Genomic DNA, 25,450 nt, shown 5'->3' on the forward strand with positions numbered 1-25,450 from the left:
CAAAAATAAAATAAAATGATGCTTACGTGAATTGATTGATGCATATTTTTCATTCAATATTCAAGTTATTTTGGGCATTGATCTATCACATGCCAATCTGTTTTAAGAAAATTGGTTGGTTTATATAATTTGAGGTTGTTGACTTTTTTTGAATTTCCATATTATCAAATTCCATTTTTACTTTTTTGCAACTCTAATTAGCATATATACTAATCTGTTGCTTTCTTTGAGGGAATAAATTTGGATTTATGCTACTTTTTTTGTAGTCCTCGGATGATACTCTACATTTTGACTTTAGATTTATGACTATATTAACAAGCCTCATGGAAAAGTAGTCCTTCATCTTAAGATGAGCATTCATTATATCTCTAATAGATTTTGGTTCTTGCATAGCTTTTATTGTTGATGGATTTTTTCCATTCGAGGGGGCTCGCACATATTCCGCATTACCCCCTGTGAATACTCCACCAGTATGAACTTAAGGTAATTTCTTCTGCCTCCTATCAAGAAATTTAAAGATATTGTTCTATGCCTCTTGATGTGTATGTTGGAAAGTTTCTTGATTATTTTAGTTGTTTGGATATTTCAGTTTCAACTTTAGCCATTTTTAAGAAGGTTGTTAGTTAGTTTTTCATCATAATGCTTTATATTCTTTATAGTAATAATTTCTTCAATGTGGACTTTTGTAATTCAATCATAATAGTTTAACAATTACTTCAACTCATTGGATGTGTTTGCAATCCTAGATAAGAAACTAATATGTTTAGATTGTTACTTGGTTTGATTTGTAACTAAAATAGAGGCTTCAATTTCTCAAACAATATTCATGCTTCTATTGTGAATTTGTTGTTTTTGATCTCATTTATTTTATTTTGGTTTTTTGTTGTGGGGTTTTTTTGCCTTCCTATTAACTTTGTTTACTATTTTCAACTCAAGGATACAAGAGCTAAAGATCATATATTGCCATTGGGGATTCTTAAGCACTCATGGAGTCATGATATCCATGGACATCAAAGCATCTCACTAAAAGGGTGATGATTCCCTAGACTTTTTATGATGAATGGAGATGATTAACGGCAAAAGAATTAATACAAGAGGAGGAAATGACATGCTGTATTTTAGTTTACTTTCTTTTTATGTCTCAGAACACCATACTCAATTTGTGAATCTCTTATTAAGCCGCATGGAGACCATTTTTTTTATGCACACTAAACACCTTTACAATTAATATGGAACATATTAATATTTGAACTTATAATTCTCTTTCTATGTTTCAACTCCCTAAAAAAAGGATTCAAACTTATTATTTTTAGTTCAGCTTATAAGACCCATGCGGCGCACGGGTCATCAATCTAGTAAATCATAAAGGAACTTATAAATAAGGAAGACTTATTCAATGGCAGATGAAACTAGCTGAATATAATTACTCAATTTCTCATATCAAACTAGAAAAGAACGTGCTCACATATATTCTATCAAGAGAATGGAACGAAGCGCATAAGAATTGTTAATTCAACAACTTGAAATCAAAGAAGCACTGAAAGCTCACAAATTGAAAGAACAAGAATTGATTGGAAAGGAAATGGAATTAATTGAAAAAAGAGATAGAATTAATAAAGTCACAAATTAAAAGAAAGAGTCCAATGGATGAAATTATGGTGAAGGAACTGAAGAAATGGTATGTGGTCTTTAATGGACCATTTCCAGGAATCTACTATGACTGGTACAAGGCAGCCCCACACTGCCAAAAGATCTCTGGAGTTACTCACCGAGCCTATGCTACAAAGGAAGAGGCGGAGAAGGCTTTGAAGGATCATAAAGAATTAGAAAAATCAAGAAATAAAATTTATTTGGGGCCAAGAACTTTTTCCGAGACAACAAGAAGTAAGACACCAGAAAGAGCTCCGATGAAAATCTTAGGAAGAATTCCTTCTTCCTTTGACGATCTTCCAATTATTTCCAGAAAAGAACATGAACTTCAAATACAATTTTCAGAAGAAAAATTTCATGAAAATTTTAATATACTTAAAAATTGGACGAATGAAGAAAAAATTAATTGTTTTTATAGGGTGAGCAGAAATGGTTTTGGACTTAAAGCAATAATCACTCATGGAGCTTCACAGATATTAGCATTTAATATGGTCCAATTTGGACTTACTTAATGTATTTATCTAAGCACAAATTCTGAAGAAATTAGTTTGTTCCCGGTTGCACTCAAGGATGTAGTTCAATCGTTCAAAAGAAATATTGCAAGAGAAAGAGCTATTTATCTCAAGATTTACTCAGCATATCACAATTTCTCTACTACTCAACCAGCCATGCATTGTGTTTACAATGGGTTAAGCAATCATCAATATCCACTAATGGACGAAGAAAGAGAAGAAAACTTTAGTGAAGAACAAATCAATATGATTATTGCTAATCAATTAGCAATCATATATTCACAATGTCAATCAATTAATAAGAATTCTTAAATTAAGGTACTTAGCAAAACAAAAAATATGTTGATCTTAAGCAAGACAAGTGGCAAACTAATCAACGAAAAGGACATGCAACTTCTAACAAGTTTTGAAGTCCCATTTTACTCATTGAACAAGGAGTTATTAAATTACAAGCCAAACATTTTAAGTGAATTATGTTTAAAGTGTCAAAGAAAGTATAAATCATGCTTGTGAACGATGCATGCATGAAGGAAAGGCTGAAGCAAGTGCCAAGTATAAGGACATGTGTCATGAAGAAAGGGAGAAGAAGCCATGATGAAAATGTAGTGCCACCATGCATGGAGACATGTCATTACTAATGTCATAAAATTATGTAAGAATGAATAGTGTTAGGATGAATAGTACTATGATGAATAGTATTATGTATGAATTGTAGTAGGGCTTTTTGGCTTATAAATAAAGGATTGTACCAGAGTAGTAGCAAGTTGTAAGGAAAACTCTTTGTTGTATGAAGTTTCCCTAAGAAACATGTTTAAGTCCTTTAGAATTTAGTTGTTGGCACTTTGTGTTTTTTTTTTCTTCTTGTAATCAATTTTTCTATCAATAAAATTCATCCTTCCACTTACTCAAATTTATTTAATCCTCTTATTACTACATATTATCCACTTATTACTACATCTATATCTACCACTAATCCTACTTAGAGCTACGGAAGCAGCGGTGGACCAAACACTAATTCATGAAAAATCATGAACAGGTATATCTACTTAACTTTGTCTAACTTAATTTAAGCTTGTATTATACAATTTATAATGTTAGCACTTATGTTTCATTTATTATTCTTTACTATTATATTTAAGTATTTTCATTTTGAGAACTAGTTAATATAACTATCTACTAATTATGGGTGATATAGAACACTTAAATATTAGGGAAGGATATGGAAATTATGAGGGAAATAATTTAATTGTTCCCACTCTATTTCAAAAAATACAAAAGAAAGATCTAGACTTTACTAAGATATTAATATGAAAGGCAAGGAAAAAATTGGTGGAATAATGAAAATATTCAATCAAAAAGAGAACATTATATACTATGAAAAATTAATTAACGAGACACCTACGGATATTGCGGATGCTCAAGGACATACATATATTCAGCTATTAAATAAGAAGAAACTTGTGGAATTAAAAAGAAATATAAATAAATAAGAACATAGGAATAAGATAGGATATATTCATATAGGAGCAATACAAGTTTTAATTAAAGCAACTTTTCAAGAAGGAATTAATTCTCCGGTAGAACTAGTATTAAAGGATGATAGAATCATAGATCTGGTTGGTAAAATACTCGGAGTTGTTGAAGGTAATCTAGCCTATGTCAAATTAAAATTTGAAATACATCCTAATTAGGAATCCCTTTACTCAAAGATTAGATCAAACACTCACTCTTGAACATATAGATTTTTAATAGGAAATTTAATGAGACCAGGTGATAAAATATTTTCTATCACTTATTGTGTTAATTATGCATTAACAAATTCGCATCATAGTATTACTTTTAGAAATAATAATAGAATAGATGTCCCTAGTCTATTGGAAGATATAGGAAAAATTTACTACCTAAAGAGAAATGAAATAACAGAATGAGGAACTTTTATAAATAAATCAAAGATATTAGAGTTAAAAGGAACAAGGATACCTAAACCAATTAGATTTCCTGAACCATAAAAAGTTGAAGAAAATAATATTGATAAATTATCTAATCAAGTAAAGGAATTAGTAAATTCTCCTCTTTTATGAGTAATCTTTCTATCCTCCGTCTACTTTCTTCACTAATATCTCTTTTAATATACTTTTCTAATTGTTTTGTATAATATTTAATATTCTTTCTAACTACTTCTTTTCTTAATTCTAATTTGAATACCGATAGTCCGACTAATTCCAAATTATTCATTTCCTATTTTTTAAACATGTGGTTAATTCCTTTACTTAGACTAGATAATTTATCAACTTTTTCTGGTTCCTGAAATCTAATTGGTTTAGGTATCCTTATTCCTTTTAACTCTAATATCTTTGATTTATTTATAAAAGTTCATAATTATGTTATTTCATTTCTCTTTAGGTAGTAAATTTTTCCTATATCTTCAAATAGACTAGGGACATCTATTCTATTATTATTTCTAAAAGTAATGATATGATGAGAATTTGTTAATGCATAATTAACACAATAAGTGATAGAAAATATTTTATCACCTAGTCTCATTAAATTTCCTCTTAGAAATCTATGTTCAAGAGTGAGTGCTTGTTCTATCTATGAGTATAAAGGGATTCCTATCTTAGGATGTATTTTAATTTTTAATTTGACATAGGCTAGATTACCTTCAACAACTCCGAGTATTTTATCAACCGGATCTGTGATTCTATACTAGTTCTAATGGAGAATTAATTCCTTCTTGAAAAGTTGCTTTAATTAAAACTTGTATTACTCCTATATGAATATATCATATCTTATTCCTATGTTCTTCTTTCTTTATATTTCTTTTTAACTCCATAAGTTTCTTCTTATTTAATATCTAAATATATGTATATCCTTGAGCATCCGCAATGTCCCTAGGTGTCTCGTTAATTAATTTTCCATAGTATATAATGTTCTCTTTTTGATTGAATCTTTTCATTATTCCACCAATTTTTTCCTTGCCTTTCATATTAGCATTTTTAATTAAGTCTAGATCTTCCTTTTGTAATTTTTGAAATAGAGTGGGTTCAATTAAAATACTTCCCTCATAATTTCCATCTTCTTTGGTAATATTTAAGTGTTCTATATCACCCATAATTAGTAGATAATTATATTAACTATTTCTCAAAATGAAAATACTTAAACATAATAGTAAATAATACTAAATGAAACATAAGTGCTAACATTCTAACATATGTATTATAAAAGCTTAAATCAAGTTAGACAAAGTTAAGTAGATATACATGCTCATGATTTTTCATGAATTAGTGTTTGGTCCACCGCTGCTTCCGTAGCTCTAAGTAGAATTAGTGGTAGATATAGATGTAATAATAAGTGGATAATATGTAGTAATAAGAGGATTAAATAAATTTGAGTAAGTGGAAGGATGAATTTTATTGATAGAAAGTGATTACAAGAAGGGAAAAAAAAGCACCAAAGTGCCAACAACTAAATCCTAAAACACTTAGATAAGTTTTTTAGTGAAACTTCACACAACAAAGAATTTTCTTTATAGTTTGCTACTACTCCGGTGCAAGCTTTTATTTACAAGCCAAAAGACCCTACTACTATTCATACATAATACTGTTCGTCATAATACTAATCATCCTAACACTATTCATTCTTACATAATTTTATGACATTAGTAATGACATGGGAGATGGAAAACACTGCATAATGGGGAATAGGATTGCCTGTTGTAACTGCGTCCTGCAGTAACAAATGGCAACCATCCGATCAAATCAATGGCGGAGGTTATTTTAATGATTGAAACTGAGTTGAAATCTGAGCCGTACAATCTTAAATCAACGGATGTTATTTGTTACAGCGTGCAACTATGTGAAAACATTACAGCAGGGAAACCTAATCCGCATAATGGTATGTCAAAGGGGGAACAAAGTTTTATCAAATATTGAAGAGCTCTAAGGTGAACAAAGTATAATCAAATATTGTGATGTCTACTTTGTTCCCTCTTTTCATTCCTTACTACTATATTTTCTTTTCAATTTACTTATTAGATTCTAATTTAAAAGCATGAGAAACAAAAATTGATCAAAATGACATGAAAGAAAAATAAAAATAAAAATAAAAATAAAAAAAAAAATTGTTTCTAACCTGGTAACGTTGTGGCAAAACGACAAGAGTGTCGGTTAGTTACTGTAACAATTACAACTAACAACAGAGAATTAAAGTTAGATTCGTTACCACCAAACAAATACAAAGTACAGTGTCAGTTTCCTTTACAACAATCCAACAGAACTGAAAGTAACAACACCAACAACAAACAGTTCCAAACATTTATCATCCACAAAAATGGGTAACGCACACGGTGGACATCATCGCAAACACCGTTTTTCTGTCCCTAACAACACGGTTCCTCCACCACCTTATAAATACCAAAACTCTCAACATCATCATAATCCACCAAACCAAAACCAAGGTACTTCCAATTCCAACATCAACATGACCACTTTGCCTTACGTTAACGCCGACATCTCTCTCCGTTCCCTCGCTGCTCAAGCTGAAGGTTTTGGCCGTTGCGCTATCGGTGGACTTGATGGTTCTCTTTATCATGTTACATCCCTCTTAGGTTTGTTTACTCTTTCCATTCGTTATTGCATTTTTTATGTATTTTTTAAAATTTCTGATTAGTTTATCAATATTAATAGTTAATCTAGCTTAGTTCAAATAAAAGAAAACTTTAGTGTATCAATGATTTTAGAGTAAATGGAAATTTTAGTCATTGAAATTTTAAGTATCAATCAATTTAGGGATGTTTTGAGGGAGAGAGCTAGTGTCTCAAATTTGCAGAATAGCAATTTAGTCTCTGAAATAGAACAACATTAATCGATTTAGTCAATTTTCCAAATTTAGTACGGCAATTTTTGAAGTTCTATGCTTGTTTTGATGCAGCAAGAAACTATTCAAGTCAATCCGTAGATTTTATATTGGTTTTGATGAATGTTTACTGAAGAGATACTCTCTCCTTTCCAAATTATAAGTTTTTCTGACAATTTCATATAAACTAAGGAATGTAGTTTATTTTCTATGACAAAGAGAGATTATAGGTGATTTTACAAAATTATCTTTCATTAATGAAATTGGAAAGAGAAATTAAAAGAATTGAAAGAAGAGAGAACAATAAATAGTAAAGGGTATGTATGATAGGGAAAAAATCATAATGTTTCACTTGGTATCGTAAAGTAACCTATAATTTGGACCAATTTTTGTTTTTGTTTTGCAAAGTGGGATGGAGGGAGTATTTTAATGGAGGGTCTAAATTGATAGGCGACTGTAAATTGAAGGGACTAGTTTCTATTTTATAAATTTCAGGGACTAAATTGCTCGATCATTACAATTTTGACAACCGGGAATGTTGATTTACTTATTGATTTTATTAAACCAATTCGGCTGTAACATTGATCCATTGGGTTTTTATGAATGCAGATGATGGACCGGGATCATTGCGCGATGGATGTCGCAAAAAAGAACCTTTGTGGATTGTTTTTGAGGTTTCGGGTACAATTCATCTTTCGTCTTACTTGAGTGTGTCATCATACAAGACCATTGATGGAAGGGGCCAAAAGATTAAGCTGACTGGGAAGGGGCTTAGGCTGAAAGAATGTGAACATGTAATCATTTGTAATTTAGAGATAGAAGGAGGCAGAGGACCTGATGTTGATGCTATTCAGATCAAACCTAACTCAAAACATATATGGATAGATCGTTGCACTTTAAGTGATTTTGAAGATGGGCTCATTGATATCACTCGAGGCAGCACTGATATTACTATTTCAAGGTGAGATGAACTGGTTTGGATTTTCTGTAGTCGGGAAATTTTCTGTCAGGCAATTTAGTCCATCCAACGGACAACATGCATTCTGACTTAGTGTTTTGAATCCCATTTACGAAGTCGGAACATGATCCATATAATCTTTACCAAATGGTTCGGTTTGCATGACTGTGTCAATTTATTATGTAGCACCGAGAATTCAGATTGACGATGTGTGCACGCATGGGTGTTTGACACTGATGCATGTAGTGACATTCAGTCGTTTCCATTTCAAATTATCATTGGTCTCTATGTGTCAGAGTCTAGATTGTGTCAGTGTATTATAGGTGTAAAATTATTATTGCTTGTCTGCACTAATAAATTTAGCGTTTTATTGAAGAAGTTTTGAATTCCTTCATTGTTTGCAGGTGTCATTTTCATCAGCATGACAAAACAATACTCATTGGATCAGATCCCAAACATGTTGATGATAGATGCATGAAGGTTACCATACACCACTGTTTTTTCGACGGTACTCGACAGAGGCATCCTCGTGTTAGATTTGCAAAAGTACACCTGTACAATAATTACTCCAGAAATTGGGGCATATATGCTGTTTGTGCAAGTGTGGAATCCCAGGTGATTATCTGTTCATTGAATGAAATTGTTATTAGGATGAATTTCAAAACTGTATTTAATATATCTCCAAAATCATCATATCATATCATTATTTGTTTATACCAGATATTCTCACAACATAATATCTATGAAGCGGGCCAGAAGAAGGTTGCTTTTAAGTATCTTCACGAGAAGGTTTGTCTGCCTCTTATGTTTAGTGGCCAAGTTATGTTTTACCTTTTAGGTTGTATTGGAATCCTTTATGTTATGAACAATATTACAAAAGAACTTGAAAAATGGTTAGGAGAAAAACTCACTCATGAATTGTTTTTTTTTGACAGAAAAAACTCACTCATGATATTGATCACTTCTACTGTATTTGTTTATATCAGATAACTTGGGAGTTTGTTTTTACTTGCTTGATGTGCCGATATTTTTCTTAAGTCATGCAATCCAACCAATTGCATCGTGTAACAATTTACAATTATACATTGATATTAGTGATTTAATTATTTCCTTAGCCTTGACTCTGCATTTTAAGTTTTAACACTTTCACCTCTTGTTCCTCTCAAGGGCTTTGTTCCCTATTTTTTTTATAGCAGTTTTATTCTGGAATAACTTTAGCTAAGCTGAATAGGTTTCCAAATACTAACATTCATAGGCAGAGTTGTGAATCCAGTTTGTTCTGAACACATTTTTGCCACAGCTAAAACAGAAGAATCTGAGATTTTACTTTCCATACCACTTGTCGAGGCTCGAGGGTAAATTTGGTATTTGATTGCTGTTTGAATAAACTAAAGATTGCTAATAGTGACTTCTGAATAACTAAAGAAATTGTGATTTTACTTGTTAATCTTCTTGGGGATTGAAAATACTAGTAATGACTGCTGATTGACTAAACTAAAGATTCTCTTAAACATTTTATGCTTATTATTTGACATTGTTTTCTTTGCATGTCTAACAAAATATCACGAGAAAATAATTTATACCTTTTCATTTGGATAAACAACAAGATTAAATTGGTGACATCTCTTTGCAGGCAGCAGACAAGGATGCTGAAGCAACTGGCCACATAATTTCTGAAGGCGACTTATTCATAAACGGTGCTCAATCAGGGCTGATGACAGAGAATGTTGGGTGTAACAAGTTTCATCCCAGTGAACACTATCAGACATGGACAGTGGAACCTCCAACAGATGATCTAAAGCAAGTTCTTCATCACTGTACTGGATGGCAATCTGTTGCGAGGCCAGCGGATCAAGCCGTTTGAGCAGAATAGAAGCTATAGCAACTGCATACATTCACTTACCACTGTAAGCTGAAGTGGTTGATTTCCTGGCCCCCAAGTCTATTTTAGGCCCAGAAAGTTAGTTTATAGTTCATGTGTTATGTGTATATAGTTTATATACATAAGTAAAAGTGCTTTCAGCATGATCTACTAGGTCTTACCAACACTCTCAAGACCTGAAAGTTTACAATAATAATAGTATGATTTTGCTAACATCAATCAAATAATTAAGACTGGGATTAAGAAGTAGAAAGTTTATTGAGAGAAAACATTTCTTACATTGAATATGCAGAAATGTAATAAAAGTACTTTGTTTTTCAATAATTTTTTTTTTTTCACTTCTGTATTTTTGTCTAAAGGAACTGATTTCATTTTATTTTGCAAAGGCAAAAAAATATTTTTATTGAGTATTAAAGTAGTAAGATACACAAAAACACAAGTAATATAAATGGATATTAAACCAAAATTCTATCAAACTTCTGATGCCTCGTACGAGTTTCTCACCTTATTAATTAGATGCGTACTATTTCACATGTCTTGCACATTTTTGTGAAATATATTTATCGAATGCATGGCATATTTTTATGTTTATTTAATTCTCTATCTGTAATGAAATATAAACAAGAATGAGTAAAACAAAATTGATGTATATGAGAGCAGATACATCAACTTTCTTTAACTCATTTTTACTTATATATTGTTAAGCTCTCTCCCCACACAGAAGAGATCCACCAAGTAACTCTGAACATCTTCGTGGGTAAAAACGACATATTCATTCATTTCACTCTTTGATCCTTTCACAATGCGGTGTGTATCATACAACTCGCGATAAATTGGGATTATTTTTCTCCCCAGAGACGCTTTTATCTCTTCGCGAAGTTCTGATTCTGGCATAACAAACGAATTCTGTTTCTGATAAGCTTTCTCAAATTCCAGATTGAATTTCATAAATACCGCCCTCGCCTCTGCCATTGATATTGCTGTCGTTGGATTTTTCGGCAATGACGCAACCACTGCGCCCCATGCTATTCTCTCGTACTTCTCAATCAACCGTTTCACCTTCTCCATGTGCTTCAACAACCAATCGTCACCAAGAACGTATTGCAAGTTCGACACACGAACCTTCTCCACCACGTGTTGAAGATTGTTTGCAAGAAATAGATATGATAAGGATATGTTCTTGCATTGCTTCGATTTGACGTCGATTTTGCAGAGAAGAACTAGAATCAACGACGCTATTCGAATGGAAAATTCAGTTTCGATTTCCGTCGAGTTGTTGGATGATTCTGGACTGTACAAGTAAGATTCTGGCAATGGGGAATTCAACGACGGAGGAATGTCGAAGAATATTTCAGAAAGCACGTTGCTGTAATCTGTAAGCTTGGTAAGATATTGCATTGTTTGCGTTGCAAGGGAATGAACACCACCGAAATTCGCCAGCGATTTGGAAGAGTCCTTCAGGATTGCGGACTCGAATTCTGCGAAAATATTTCTTACAGATTCAACGAGTCTTTGTTGTGAATTATATGCTTGAGATTTAACACTGGAGGTTGAATTGAAGGAGAAAATCGATTCAATCTCCGGTAACAACACGGTGATTGTGGCATACATATCAAGCAAACGGAAAATCTTCTCCCGTGTCAATTTCTTTGTTTTCGCAACAAGTTCAGGAAATCGAAAGAGAAGAGTAGCTCCATCCCTTGAAATTTCACCAAAACAAGCTTCTCTGATGGAATTTGAAGCGAAAATCCGATCGCAGAGGTTTCTCTCTCCAGCAAAGAGTGTTCTCACTGAAATCTTAACTGCCTCTAACCAACAGTTGATTTTCATCTCAAGAACTTCCCAGTTCATCTTATTCACCTTCGAGAAACTTCTTTCCTCCACATTGAGTTTGTAAACGCCTTCATCAACGATCGATTTTCTAACCGTGGTGTAAACGTTTACACACTCTTTTCCGTAACCGTTAGAAACCATGCAGTCAGCAATAATTTTCAAATCATCCACCACATCGGAAGAAACGCGTTCAACTTCAGAGATACAATCCTCTGCATCGTGATCATCGTCTTCTTCCAGTGTTCCTCCATCAAAAGAACCGAAAGAAGTGCTAAAGGATCCGACGGAGAAGGATTCAGAGTCTAAGTATGCCTGGTTCATGGTTAATATCTGGCAGAATTCATTTTGGAGCCTCTTCATAGCGATTTGCATTAGGTTATGTGCGTGGATGAGTTTTGGAGACGATGGTTCGAGCTCGAGTAACAAGTGCATGGCTCTTTGAAGTTGGTTAACGTGGTGAATGTACTGAATGGCTTCACATTTGTTGTTGTAGAAGAGGGAAGTTACTTTGGCATAATCCGAAGTTTCGGAGTTCCATTTTTGTATAAGTGCTTCTGCTGCTTCTATTCGTGTTGTAGCTTTTCTGCTTGAAGGTGTTGTGGATGAATTTGAAGTTGAGGATGGTAATCTGTTGCGGTATATTGAAAACCACGGTGTTAAAGGTTTCAAGCAGAATATTCTCATTTTTACAAAAGAAAAATGTGATAGATTAAATAGTTTAGTTATGTATGTGTTGCTGTTGGGTTTGGACATGTTTGATTGTTTGGTTCTTTGGGAGACAAAGTTGGTTATAAAAGTTGTTTGGGGAATTATATGATTTCCATTGTAAAATGTTGCAGCTAAAGGATTATATGTAGAGGTGGATTACAATGCAACGGTATACAGACGCCATTGCGATTTGGAATTATTTGTGGAATGATGAGATTACTTTTCTTTTAAGAGTTGTTTGGCTTGGCACATTTTCCTTACGCCTGTGGATAATTGGATACACGAGGTTTCACACAATAGAGGAGGCTTCTGTGTTGACCTTGAAAGTTCCGGGAAATAAACGTATCTATTAATTCAAAAAGACTAAGATTGTATTTATGGGATGATTATTTGTTTTCAAGATTGTATATATGGCATGCTTTGTTTTCCAAAACAAAAGTCCGTCTTCGAAACCAATTCCACAAATTACTTGATTCAGTAGTCATTGCGTAGCTAATTATCTATCTATCTATCTATAATATTAAATAAGAAGAGTTAACCGTTAATTGGGGAAGAATGGATTTTATACCACGCACGAGCTGGAATTTAAGTCAGATATATAGAATATCGTAAACATTGCCAAAGGAAAATTTGTTTAGGGTTTATATATAGAGGCAACTCTTGCATGTCATGACCTCAAATAAAATTTATTTGATAACATAAGTATAAATAATAAAAATTCAAAAAGAGAAATGGTACTAAGAGATAAGGTAAAATTATATCTGTGTGTGCTTTCAAATATTTTTTATTTGAGATTATGCTCAAGTAAATATTTTCCTTATAGATATAAGCATCTTCGCATTGTGTATAAGTCGGTCTTCTTGTCTTCTTTTTTTTTTTTTTTGAATGGGAAATATATATATATATATATATATATATATATATATATATATATATATATATATATATATATATAAAGAAAGGAGAAACGAACAAAATAGTACAGAATATACAAAAACAATCGTCAAACGATACACCCACAAATCACCATAAAGGAGAACGCCCCTAACCCCACAGACGGGGCCGGAGACGCACCCACAAGGCCCCAAAAGGAGCATAGAACACCAAAAGAAAAACAAAAGAGAACACCAAAAAACAACACGAATAACCTGAAAGCCGCACCGGGAAGGACAGGGAGATACGACCCCACCGAACTTCGCAAGCAACCCCAGCAAAACCAAACCACCACAACACCCTACTGGTCCAAACACACGACGGGCTGCACCTCCCACTCATAGAGAGAGCAGGAACTAGCAGGGCACTTAGCCCGAAATCACTTCCAATCTAAGAGTTTAACTTTGTCCACCACTGGCTCCTTTCGGAGTATGCCACCAGCAAATATAAGGTCGTTCCAGGACATCCAAATGGTCCAAATAACAGCAGAGATAAGGTCTTCTTGTTTTCTGAAAAGTCACTTAGTTGAAAGTTTATCAATTCAATATCGAGATACTTAGTTTAAAAGTTAAATTGAGATAGTTAAGTTCCTGAAAAGTCACTTAGTTGAAAGTTTATCAATTCAATATCGAGATACTTAGTTTAAAAGTTAAATTGAGATAGTTAAGTTCGAAAGTTAAACATCTAGAAAAAAGATGATGTTCACATTGCGTAACCATGTTATGACAGCAAATTAGCACTTGTGCATAACTTTTCTTCAAACTGTCACTTCATCAAATTACACTATCAATTACGCATAACCCAAAGGGGGTCAAATGCGGACTTAAACAATCACTTGCAAATTAGGATGACGTTGGCTTTATAATGTCACGTAAACATGCATGTAACGCCACGAGTGATGAACGCGGTCCACACACACTCAATTCTAGCTTATGTTTTATGCAATTTTGAACAAACGAAAAAAAATGCGTTCTAATCAACAAAAAAAAAAAATGCATGAATGCTAGATGCAATTCCTTTTTTTTTTTTAAGGTGAAAATATAGGTAAGTTGAGTTTTGAGACTTATTAAGATGGAAGTTGAACCTACAATCTTGCGAATGAGTGAACTTTTTTCAACTGAGTTTATTTCTATATGATCATTGATAGCTAGATACAATACTTGATCATGATTTGAATAACAAAATAAATATAGGGCTATTTGTTACGGACTTTTTTTGGGCAGAAAAAAGTTATATTACTTCATTCATCAAGGTTGGAAAATATAAGATAGGATCAAATTAAAGATGTGATGACTAAAATACAAATTTGGCACCTTTATTTATGTGTGGACAACAAAATTTGTTTGTCTCCTTATAACATTATACTCCCTTCGTCCTTATATGTAAGCACCCTTTTATTAGAGGCAAAGGGTGCTTACATATAGGGACGGAGGGAGTATATCTTAATGTTTGGATTGTGTGTAACAAGCATTCTACTTTCATTCAAATTGTTACTAATCTCGTAATGGTTTATAGAGTTATCCATAATACCATCCACCACTATCTTACGATCTAGTTCAGCATAACCACACTATCTCATAATCAGGGGCGTATCCTTTCATTATGAAGGGGTAGCCTTGGCTACCCCAAAAAAATTATTATTCTTTAATTAGCTGGTATGTATTTATATCCGGCTACCCTAAATAATAAACATTGAGCTACCTCAAATAAGTTTAGTTGCCGAAAAATAACATAAATAAAAAAGTAAAAAAAATTATTATATGATTGACAGATTTATTTGTATTGGTTTGGTACTTTCGCTCTCAATAACAATTATAGAGAGAACCTTTTCAATAATAAAAAAAACTAGCACAACAATAATTAAACATATATAACCTATTTGTGTACATTGAAAAATATATTATTAATCTATTTTGTAAATAGTCATTTATAAATAAAATTGGCTTCTTGAAACACATTTTGTCCAACTTTTTAAATAGCTATTGTCAATTTTATCATTTGAGTTGATTTTCATGTATTGGTTAATTTTCCTTTCAAAAAAAATGTATTGGGTAATTTTCAGATTATTTTGAGTTTAGTCTACAAAACTTGCGATTTTTTTTAGTTAAGTTCCTAAGATTTTGTTTAATTTTAGTCCTTAATTTTTTGTTATAAAGATGAAATCCATGACCAAAAACACCTTTTTTTTTGTAAAATTTAAAAAATCAAGACAAAAATTGAATAAATTAGTTTGCAAGGACCAAACCTAAAAAATTATAATTTATAAGACTAAAAATATATTTTATCTTTAAATTTAATGGTTTTAATTATTTTTTTTATAGTTGGCCCCTGCGTAAAAATTTTCCTAGCTTCGCCGCTGCTCATAATGGATTCTGTTAATCCCCGTGATTCCACTTTCATTGGTGAACATAGTCCATCAAACCGTGTTGTCGTTGCTTTTATAAAATGATTTGAGCTTCTAACCTTGCTTCCATAACATAGATAAATTGAATCCATATAAATTACGGAAACTTATACCTCTAAATTTTTTCTGCATTGTTATCTTGTCCTAGATAAGACTCTAAATTCTTTCTGCATCGTTAGCTTGTCCTAGCTAAGGCAATTTACTTCTTTCCCTTGTCTCTTAATCTCTCCCACCAAAACGAGTTGATCTTCTATGAATTTCCTCCCCCAAATTTAGAGAAGAAGGAAGGTACTCATAAAAAATGTAGGGATGGATTGCCCTACTAACTTAATCAGAACTCATGTGCATGCCTTTGACAAGTTTCATGACCATTAATTGTTGTATTATCCTCCAAACTCTATCCCTCGAAAAACCAAAATTGGACTTTTTCTTCTTGTCGATCATAGATGGAAAACCCAACTTTTTCCTAGTTCCCATGCTTTCTAATAGTTGAAAGATATTCTTCATAGGCTCCCTCAAATTAGCTTGTGTGCTTTTTGAAAAGGATAACTGACTTTTATAAATTGATGGTGAAGGTTAGGATACACAAGTTAATGTTTTTGGGTACCATACAAAAAGCTTTTTTAACCCTTAGTAGCAGGTGGACAGGTCTTAGATGTAATTCTAAATTGGCCCTTTTGTTGTTTAAAACAAAATACCTCCCCAAAACAACTCAATACACTACTTTGGCCAAATTAATTTCTCCATTATTAATTGATCAGAAATAATTTATAGTACTCTTCATCGATCTTTCACCAAACATAAATGTTTGTCAACCAAAAAACTTAATTGTCCAGAAATTTCTTTCTCAGGTTCTCACTCTAACACCATCACTTTCATCATCATTATCATTTTCATATAGGTCTCCCTCTCTCTCGATCTGCAATTTTCGATCTGTTATTTCCCTTTTGCAATCTGTAGTTTCTTACGATGAGATTTGTTTCAATTACTACCTTTCATTCTTAAATCAACATGCTAGATAGGTTGCAACCATGTCAAAAACATAAACTCATTTCAGTGTTCAATCCATCAAGCTTTTTTTACTTTTTATTTATTTTATGAATAAAATTGGAAAATGCAGGCTTCAACCAAAGTAGTCGATCTGGATTCTTAAAAAAAAAAATTATTGAAATTAACTATATGATTGAGTTAGTTGATCCGGATATCTTCAAGCAATGAAAGGATACTGTGTTGTTAATTTCTTATTTTCATTAACACGGAGTTTATTTCCTCAACTCATCTTCATTGCTGATAATAATAATTTTTTTTACTGAAATTAATAATATAAAATGCAGTACTGTGAATTTTTTTCGATTGAAGGTAAATTTATGTCCAAAATAATGCTCATAATTTTTTTTTAGAGGAGAATAATGCCCAAAATTAATGGCTAAATTTCAATGGGTAAAGTAAAAAATTGAAATGAAAGAAGGTAAAAAGTCCAAAATAATAGCTAAATAAACGAATGCCCCGAATTAATGTCCCCAATTAAAGTCAATAATAATATTTTAATTAAATGTTATTTACTTGATTAGGTTGTGAATATATGACATTTATTAATTTATAAACGTCAAGATATCAAAATTTGTATGGACTACTAAATTTTGTCATAAAACGAAACAATTCATCAATTTTTTATTTGTCAAAAATTTCCAAATTTTTAATTAATATTCAAAAATCCATAAATATAAATTACATACAATTTAGGGTGACACTGCAATAAACCCATTGTATTACATAAACCCATTAAAGAGGTAACTCATCTCTAATCCAACCCATTGAATAAAATACTAATATATCTATGGTGAAAAAATAATTTTTGTATGATACACAAAAAGAGTTGTTTGTGTATACTAAATGTCACCTAAATTGATTGCTTGTCCTAACGCCTCTTTATACAGCTGGAGGATCTGTTCCAATTAGTACACCCACCTTCATCTATCCATCAAAACAAAAAACAATCGTCAAAAAATAAAAGGTGTGCAAAGAGTGGAGCTCCTCTCCACACTTTGATTTCATGGATTTCTTCTCTCTCCTCAAGTTTCTCGAGAAGGCAGAAAGTCCCTCGGCACACATAAACAATAGGTGTGACAATGGATCACCCTGTCTCAAGCATCTATTTGGATTTATTGGTCTCATACTCTCACTCCTTACCAATACTTGATAGTGAACATTCTCCACATGTGAAGCACCTTGATAAGTGCTAAAAAGTGTTAATTTCATGTTATATTTTAAGCACTTTTTGTTACTTGTTCTGCAAGTTATTGAAGGAAAAGCCGAGAAATAAGCGTTAAATGCCTTATTACGCTTTACTTATCATTACTCTATCCTTTTGTGCAGTAATTAGCCTCAAGACACTGATCAAAGTCCAATTCATCATGAAAAAGTGCAAAATGGTAAAAGCTGTCCAGCAAACTTGAAGAAATGACGCTAATAGCGTGTTCTACGCTATTAGCGTGTTCAAAGAAGTGTCAAAGTCCAGAGAGATACGCTATTGGTGTATCTGGAGCTTAAAGAAATTTCGCTATTAGCGATTTTGGCGCTATTAGCGTAAGTTAGGCGGTTTGCTCAATTCAAGTGGCCCACTTGCTATTCTTGGAAGATATTATGTTAGATATTATTTAGATATTATGTTAGATATTATTTTAGATATTATGTTAGATATTATGTTAGATATTATTTAGATATTTTGGGCTTGATATATTATATATTATTAGAATTTCATTAGAGAGATATATAGTTCATATTAGTCTTAGGAATATCTCATAGTTTTCTCTTAGTTTTCTCTAAACTTTCATAGATAATATCATAGAGAGAAATAGGGCAAGAGCATATAGAGTGAGAGTGATTTTGGAAGTTGGATTTTATTCCTTTGTTGAGACATCACTAGGAGAATGAATCCTTCCTTTTCAAGCCATCCTTGCAAGGCTTCCATGATGATGTGTAGCTAAATACTCTTTGTTGGGATGAGAGGTACTTGATCTTGCTAAACATGTAATCCTTTTGAATTTGCAAAATATGGTTCTAGCAATTTATATTCAATATTGTTGTTATTCTTGTGTTAATGCTTTCAATGAGATTCAAGATGCTTTGGACACAAACTCTTGAATCTAGAGCTAGAGTAGCAATATATCTTAGGTTAACTTACTTGACATCTTTGTTAATCTTGTGATAATCACCATAATCAAGAGTTAAATGCTTTCTGATATTTAATCAGGCTGGACACGGTCGATTAGGTTATTCGATCGACTTTGTTATCGTTTAAGGGATTTGGACACGAATGTTTAAACGATACCTTAGAGTTAATTATATCACTTTGGACACGAAGGATAGTTTAGAATTGATTGTGATAATGTTGTTTATAAAGCTAGAATTCGTATGGATCATTAGGTTACATGTGACGCTTGGTTAAGGAACGCTACTCCTAACAAGTTTCAATCCTTATTAATCTCATCTTTTTACTTTTGCAATTTAGTTACCATAGTTGTAAATTAAACAAACAATCACCCCCTTTTAACTTAGAATGATATTTGATGTTAATCTATCCGTGATGTCGCACTAATCCCTATGGAGACGATACAAATACTTATCTTGTTTTTGATGCAAAACTACTTCATCACACCTATACTTCAAAAATGGTGAAGAATCGTGTCTGACACGTATATGATACTGATACGTCCTGATACACGTATCGGAGAAGTATCGACCAATTAATATTAATTTTTTTGAAAAAAAACCGATACATGTCGGATACAGCTAACTTATACTTCGATATAGCTAACTTATACTCCGACACTGATACTTCTTTCTTATATATTTCCTTTTAAAAAAAAGAATAATGAAAGAATAAAAATGAAATTACATAAAGACCGGAGGCACTATGAAAAACATATTGTCTCTTCTAACCATTACCACTGATTGACTCAATCTCAACATCAGCATCCCATCAACACCTTCAGAGAGTTCTACTCTGTTTCTCTTCTCTCTAATGCTATATTTCTTTTGTTCTTCTCCCTTTAATACCTTCTTCTCTTCTTCTATTCTTCTCTATAATTGGGAAAAAATTGTTTGTTTTCAATCTCAATTAGTGTCAAGTATTAAGTGGTCAACATTAGACAATGATATTCTTTTTTGATAGTACTAATGATGTTATCTTTAGGTGGTACCAATGATGTTTAGCTATATTCTAATTTGCTGAAAAATATGTAATTGTCACTTGTTTTGATCATTTTCATTAATGTGAATGTTTGTTTATTATCATTTATATTTATATTTATACATTGTACACTTATACTATTAATTTTAAATTTAATTTTTTAATAACGTCTCAAGGCCATATCGTATCAAGAATTTCAAAAAAAAAATCTCGTATCATCGTATCGGTATCGTATTTGTATCGTATCAGGTATCGGGGCTTCGCAGTTCTCCACTCACATACTCTTCTAATTCATTCATCGATCATGAAAGCCTATCCTTCCCATAACAATGAATTATAAAACTAAAAATAAATAGATAATATTCTATTGCAAGAAGTCTTTCTATTTTTTTTTTTTTGGTACAATGAGAAAAGATGGAAGAAAACAAAAAGAAAAAGTAACAACTATACTCTTTTTTCTTTTCTTTTTTTAGCAACAACAACTATACTCTTAAATAACCGATCTTAAAGTTTCAGCTTCTAAGATGTTTGTGTAAGCTCTAGAGATCAATAGTTTATGTTAAACTTATGATATGTATCATGACTTTTATTATTAAATAAAATGTTTAATAGCAGTTTTGGCCCTCTATGTTTCAAGAAGTTGGATTTTGACCCCCTAACAAAATAAAATACAAAACTGCCCCTTAAGTATTGCCCCTTTTGCAGTTTTGGCCCCCAGGCCAACTTTGACCAAGTCAAAGCTGATGTGGATGTCATGTGTGTAATTATTTATTTGTTTCCTATAACTTGTTATCTCATTTTATTGTCAAAAAAAACTTGTTACCTCATTTTTTGAACTAGTTATTTCTGCAAATACAACAATATAAAAAACAATAATATATATATATATATATATATATATATATATATATATATATATATATATATTCGACTTTCTCGATAATATGGCACCATCTTCAAGTACAAAATTCTAATAAACTTTCATTCTTCCACAAAGAAAATGCTTTTTTTTTGGGAAAGAAAATTCATTTTTAGTTGAAGCTTTCAACACACTTCATACCAAATTTCAACTATTTGATAAAAAATACACGAACAATTTCTATAACCTAACCAATTTTTTATAGGAACTGTAAACAAGGAAAAACAACACGATGCAAATAGAGGAAAAGACCAGTTCAACACACAGAGAGAGAGAGACAGAGAGTTATTTATTAAATCTTACTCACTTATGATATTGATCACTTCCGTTCAACACACACACAGAGAGAGAGTTATTTATTAAATCTTACTCACTCATGATATTTATCAAATGATTTGGGAGTTTGTTTCGGCTTGCTTGATTTGCCAACATTTTTCTCAAGTCATGAAATTCAACCAATTGCAATATTGCATGGTGTAACAATTTACAATTATATATTCCCTCAAACGGAATTAATGCTTGATTTGCCAACATTTTTCTCAAGTCATGAAATTCAACCAATTGCAATATTGCATGGTGTAACAATTTACAATTATATATTCCCTCAAACGGAATTAAAATTGAATATTTCCTTGGCAGAGGTTCCTTGGCAGAGGTGGAGGCACGTGTAGTTGTGTACCATAGACACTATACGTTTATCTGTTGACATTTTGATCGAGAGGCCCACACCCATCATCATTTATAGAAATGTTAGATAGCACATAGCAACACACGTTTTAAATTTTCAATCACACAATTGCTTGTCTCACTTGCCGTTGGTTCACATCCATGATATGTTTATTTTTTGCCGAGGTTTGAACCCAGACCTTACATATATTATGCATTGTTTATAGTAATTGAACTAAGCTGCTTACGATGACGTTCACATCCATAATACATTAATGCAATAAAATTTTATGGGATAAGTATGTTTTTTATTTCTATAAATATTTTAAATTTTTGTTTTAATTTTTTAAAAAAAATTCTTTGACTTTTAGTCCTATAAAATTTGCAATCACCATTTTTGTCCTTATTTTTTAAGACAAATTATGTGTATTCTTTGCTTTTTTCAATGAAATTGTGCATAAATATGTAGAATACTGTAAAAATCTCTCTCAAAAAATTTAAATTTTTTTACAAAACATGAATTAAATGAATTTTAATCGCAAAATATATATAAAAAAATCATATTTAATTCATGTTTTGTTTAAAAAAAAATTGTTTTTTTAGAGATTCTTTTTTTGTGGTGGTCGGGATTCAAACCCCAGACCTTGAATATATCATGTATTGTCCTTACCAACTGAGCTAAACTCACGAGGACTGTTTTTTTTAGAGATTCTTATAATATTATAAACTTTTCTAAAAAAAAATTATTCAAAATTATGCATTCTACATGAGTTTACTTAAAAGGAAGAACCAAAAAACGAAGATGAAAAACTTTTGAAAGACTAAAAGTTGAAGAAATTTTTTAAAAAGACTATAACAAAATGTTAGGATATTTATAAGTGTTTTTCCGCAAATTTCGTTAAAAAGAAAGACAAACACTGAATACAAACAACAACCTCACTCAATAGTTTCCTCCATTTCTGATCTTGTAAGACGCAAACCCCCTATTGTAAATTTTAATTGTATATTTTTTATCTTATGCATTCATAATTTTTTATTTATTTTTTAAAGTAAGGAGAGTGAACATATATTACTACTTTATTAGTTTGTTGAGCTTAAATTAGTGTTAATGGTGAAAACTCCATTGTTAGGGTTTGGTAGTGCTTATTTAGAATTATTGCATATGAATTGTATGAATATAGTTTATTTGTTGTGGAGTTAAGGTCAAATATTATAAATACTGATAAAAATATATATAAATTCATAAACGATAAAATGATGACTTTCCTCTAAAAATTGATGATGACTTTGTATTTTTTTTTTTTTGTGGTGGCTGAGTTCGAACCCCAGACCTTGTATATATTATGCATTGTCCCTACTAACTGAGCTAAACTCACGAGGATGGTGATGACTTTGTATATTAAAAAAGTTAGAGCTTACAAAAATTATATTGTTGTATATCTAAAAATTCAAGGCATATTAATATCTAAGTATTATAATTGTTCTCAACATGTCTTCATATTTTGAAAGTGTTGTATGATTTTTTTTTTTCAACTGGGTCAAACATATCACTCTCTAAGTATGAGAAAAATTAAGAGAATTTCAATTGGGAGAATTCATACTTTTATGTATGTGACCAATAAATCAATTCAAATTTCATCTCTCATATAGTTGCGCATTTGATTATTCACAAAATTCATAGTTGAGAAACTCCTTCAACAAATGCAATTTCCGGCAAAAAAAATGCTAACTTTAGAAGTAAATACACCATTCCATAAGCAAAATGTTGTTTAGTTTCCATCATCATTCTTAAAATATCACTTATTCCATAAATTGTTCACTAAAACGAACATCCATGATATTATATATTAATCTATATTATTATATATAAAGAAAACAACTCATTTCAACTCTTTTGGGCTGGATTTTTCTTTCAAAAAATGTCATCAATTTTCAATACAAATAACAAATGTAACAAATATATAAGAATAAATTTAAGAGATTTACTTTTCCCACCCCATGCCTTCCCTCGCGCGCCCTATTTTTTTCCCAAAATACCCCTAGTCCGGATTATATAATCCGAACCCATTCCGGAATATTAAATCCGGATTTATTCGTGTATTTTGGCACTTCATCCACCCTGATGGATGATGATGTCAGTTATGAAAATATTGTTCTGGATTATATAATCCGAAAAAGTTAGATAACTTCCAGATTATATAATCCGAAATGTGTAAATCACCCCGTTGAAAGTCAACAAAAGTGGGTGGTGAACGATGGTTCCGGATTAAATAATCCGGAATGTGCTAAACCTGTCCGGATTATATAACCCGGACTGCATCAGTACAGAGGCAGAAGCCATCTGTTTTGGTGCATTTTGCTTGCTTCCAAACAGACATATCATGCCGGTGACATGTCTAACATTAAATCGAACTTATAACATTAAAATCATCAACACAACATAATTTTCGAACAAAACATTAATCAAATAACATTAAAAATTATCCAAGATTACATAACATTAAAAATTATCCAAGTGTTACATAATTCAAAAGCATTCAAAATGTTCAAACATAAACATAAAATACAATACTATCAGCCTCTAATAACTACACCCGTACCACCGCCACCTCTGCCACCACCCCTGCCACCACCTCTGCCACCTCTGGCACCCCTGCCACCCTCAGTAGCTCCCCGACGACGGTAAACTTTCCCATCATGCACCTCTCTCAACGCATCCTCCAAATGCTGCCATTCCTCAGTCCCTTTCGGCACCAGACCGCTTCTCATCATGGCATAGATGTGGTCTCTGATGCGGGTCATCCTTCCGCTAAGCTGTAAGTACGCAAGGTCTCCATCATCTTAAGAAGCTCGCGCATCTAGGACCTCATGCACTAGTGGCCTCGGCACCGGTACCGGCATGTCTGGAAGAATCATGCGTGGATGAGACACTTGGTAAATCCACTCGATGTATCCATCTGTTGCCTCCACACCATGAACTGCAATCTCTCCCAACTCTTGAGGTGTCAGCGTATAATCAAGTGCACGTTGAAAGCTGTTTGTGATCTCCGCCACGTTAACATCAACAAGTGCACTCTGAACGGGATGTCTCTGTATGGTTTGAACTCACCCAAACTCGCAAAGCACCCTCTCCGGTAGATATCTCACCATGCGCTCTCCGCATCTCAGCCATCCAGAGTAAAGGCTGACCCGCTCAAACTGACGTGCCTGATGGTGCACAGCATATGGGGCCATGACAACCCTCGTCAAATCCAGCGCATCTAAATAGTTTCTGTAGTTGTCCACTGTGCCTAAACCATGCAGTGGTAAAAAAATCATCGTGCGTGGATACTGATTCTCTACATATCCTTCCCAGACATCCTTGCTTCCCATACATGGGAAGTGATGAAACACCCAAGCTTGCACCAAAGACAACCACATATAAATATACAAACCATATACACTTACATTTAAAAAAGTAAAACATAGTTCTTAATTTATACCTGCAACAAACTCAGGTATCCTGCCACCTGACTGGTGTTCCAACGTGCAGCATTGTTGAGCTCCTTATACAAGTGAGCTAGTGCAGCAGCTCCCCATGAATAACCAGCACAAAGATCAAGGTCTCTGAAGTACTTCAGGTAGACAACATCCATAGCCCACTGGCTTTTGTCACTGAAGATTGTGATCCCCACCAAGTATAGCAAATATACACGGACAGCCTGGTCCCGCAACCTCTGCACCTCCTTAGTCACACCATACTCGGCCGCCAAATCCCTCTGCTCCTTCAAACTCTCCTTGAATATCGTCTCCAAGTAGCTAAATCTGTAATGTGCACCTTTGGTCTTGTCGACCTCTTTAAGAGCATCACTCGTACTAGACCCCAAGTACTCCTTCATACATTCCACCGCCTCGTCCCGTGATATGGACCCGTGGGACATGAGCATGCCGTCAATGGGG

General features: G+C 32.7%; 1 protein-coding gene and 2 pseudogenes across 3 annotated transcripts; 2 read left to right on the plus strand and 1 right to left on the minus strand.

Annotated features, from left to right (window-relative positions):
* The first annotated feature begins 1,483 nt into the window (after positions 1–1,483).
* Positions 1,484–5,833, plus strand: LOC146956147 (uncharacterized; annotated as a pseudogene).
* Positions 5,834–6,420: 587 nt separating this feature from the next.
* LOC146956148 (putative pectate lyase 4) lies at positions 6,421–10,180 on the plus strand. 2 transcript variants are annotated; one of them, XM_085727155.1, is made up of 5 exons: positions 6,421–6,768; positions 7,626–7,977; positions 8,379–8,589; positions 8,695–8,763; positions 9,608–10,180. In XM_085727155.1, exons 1-5 carry the CDS (start codon positions 6,492–6,494, stop codon positions 9,836–9,838), a joined length of 1,140 nt encoding a protein of 379 aa, XP_085583281.1. In that variant the 5' UTR covers positions 6,421–6,491; the 3' UTR covers positions 9,839–10,180. The 2 variants fall into 2 exon arrangements, with proteins under 2 accessions (XP_085583281.1, XP_085583275.1); XM_085727149.1 differs by having other exon boundaries at positions 8,379–8,763.
* A 133-nt stretch (positions 10,181–10,313) lies between these two features.
* LOC146956149 (exocyst complex component EXO70H1 pseudogene) lies at positions 10,314–12,810 on the minus strand (annotated as a pseudogene). The gene is made up of 2 exons (XR_015019394.1): positions 12,691–12,810; positions 10,314–12,660 (listed from the first exon to the last, which is right to left on the minus strand). The product of XR_015019394.1 is annotated as an exocyst complex component EXO70H1 pseudogene (transcript).
* Between the last annotated feature and the right edge of the window lie 12,640 nt (positions 12,811–25,450).

This window comes from Medicago sativa, chromosome 1 (genome assembly GCF_051527215.1).
Source record: "Medicago sativa cultivar Bolivia chromosome 1, Bolivia_mono, whole genome shotgun sequence".
NCBI classification, from domain to species: Eukaryota; Viridiplantae; Streptophyta; class Magnoliopsida; order Fabales; family Fabaceae; genus Medicago; species Medicago sativa.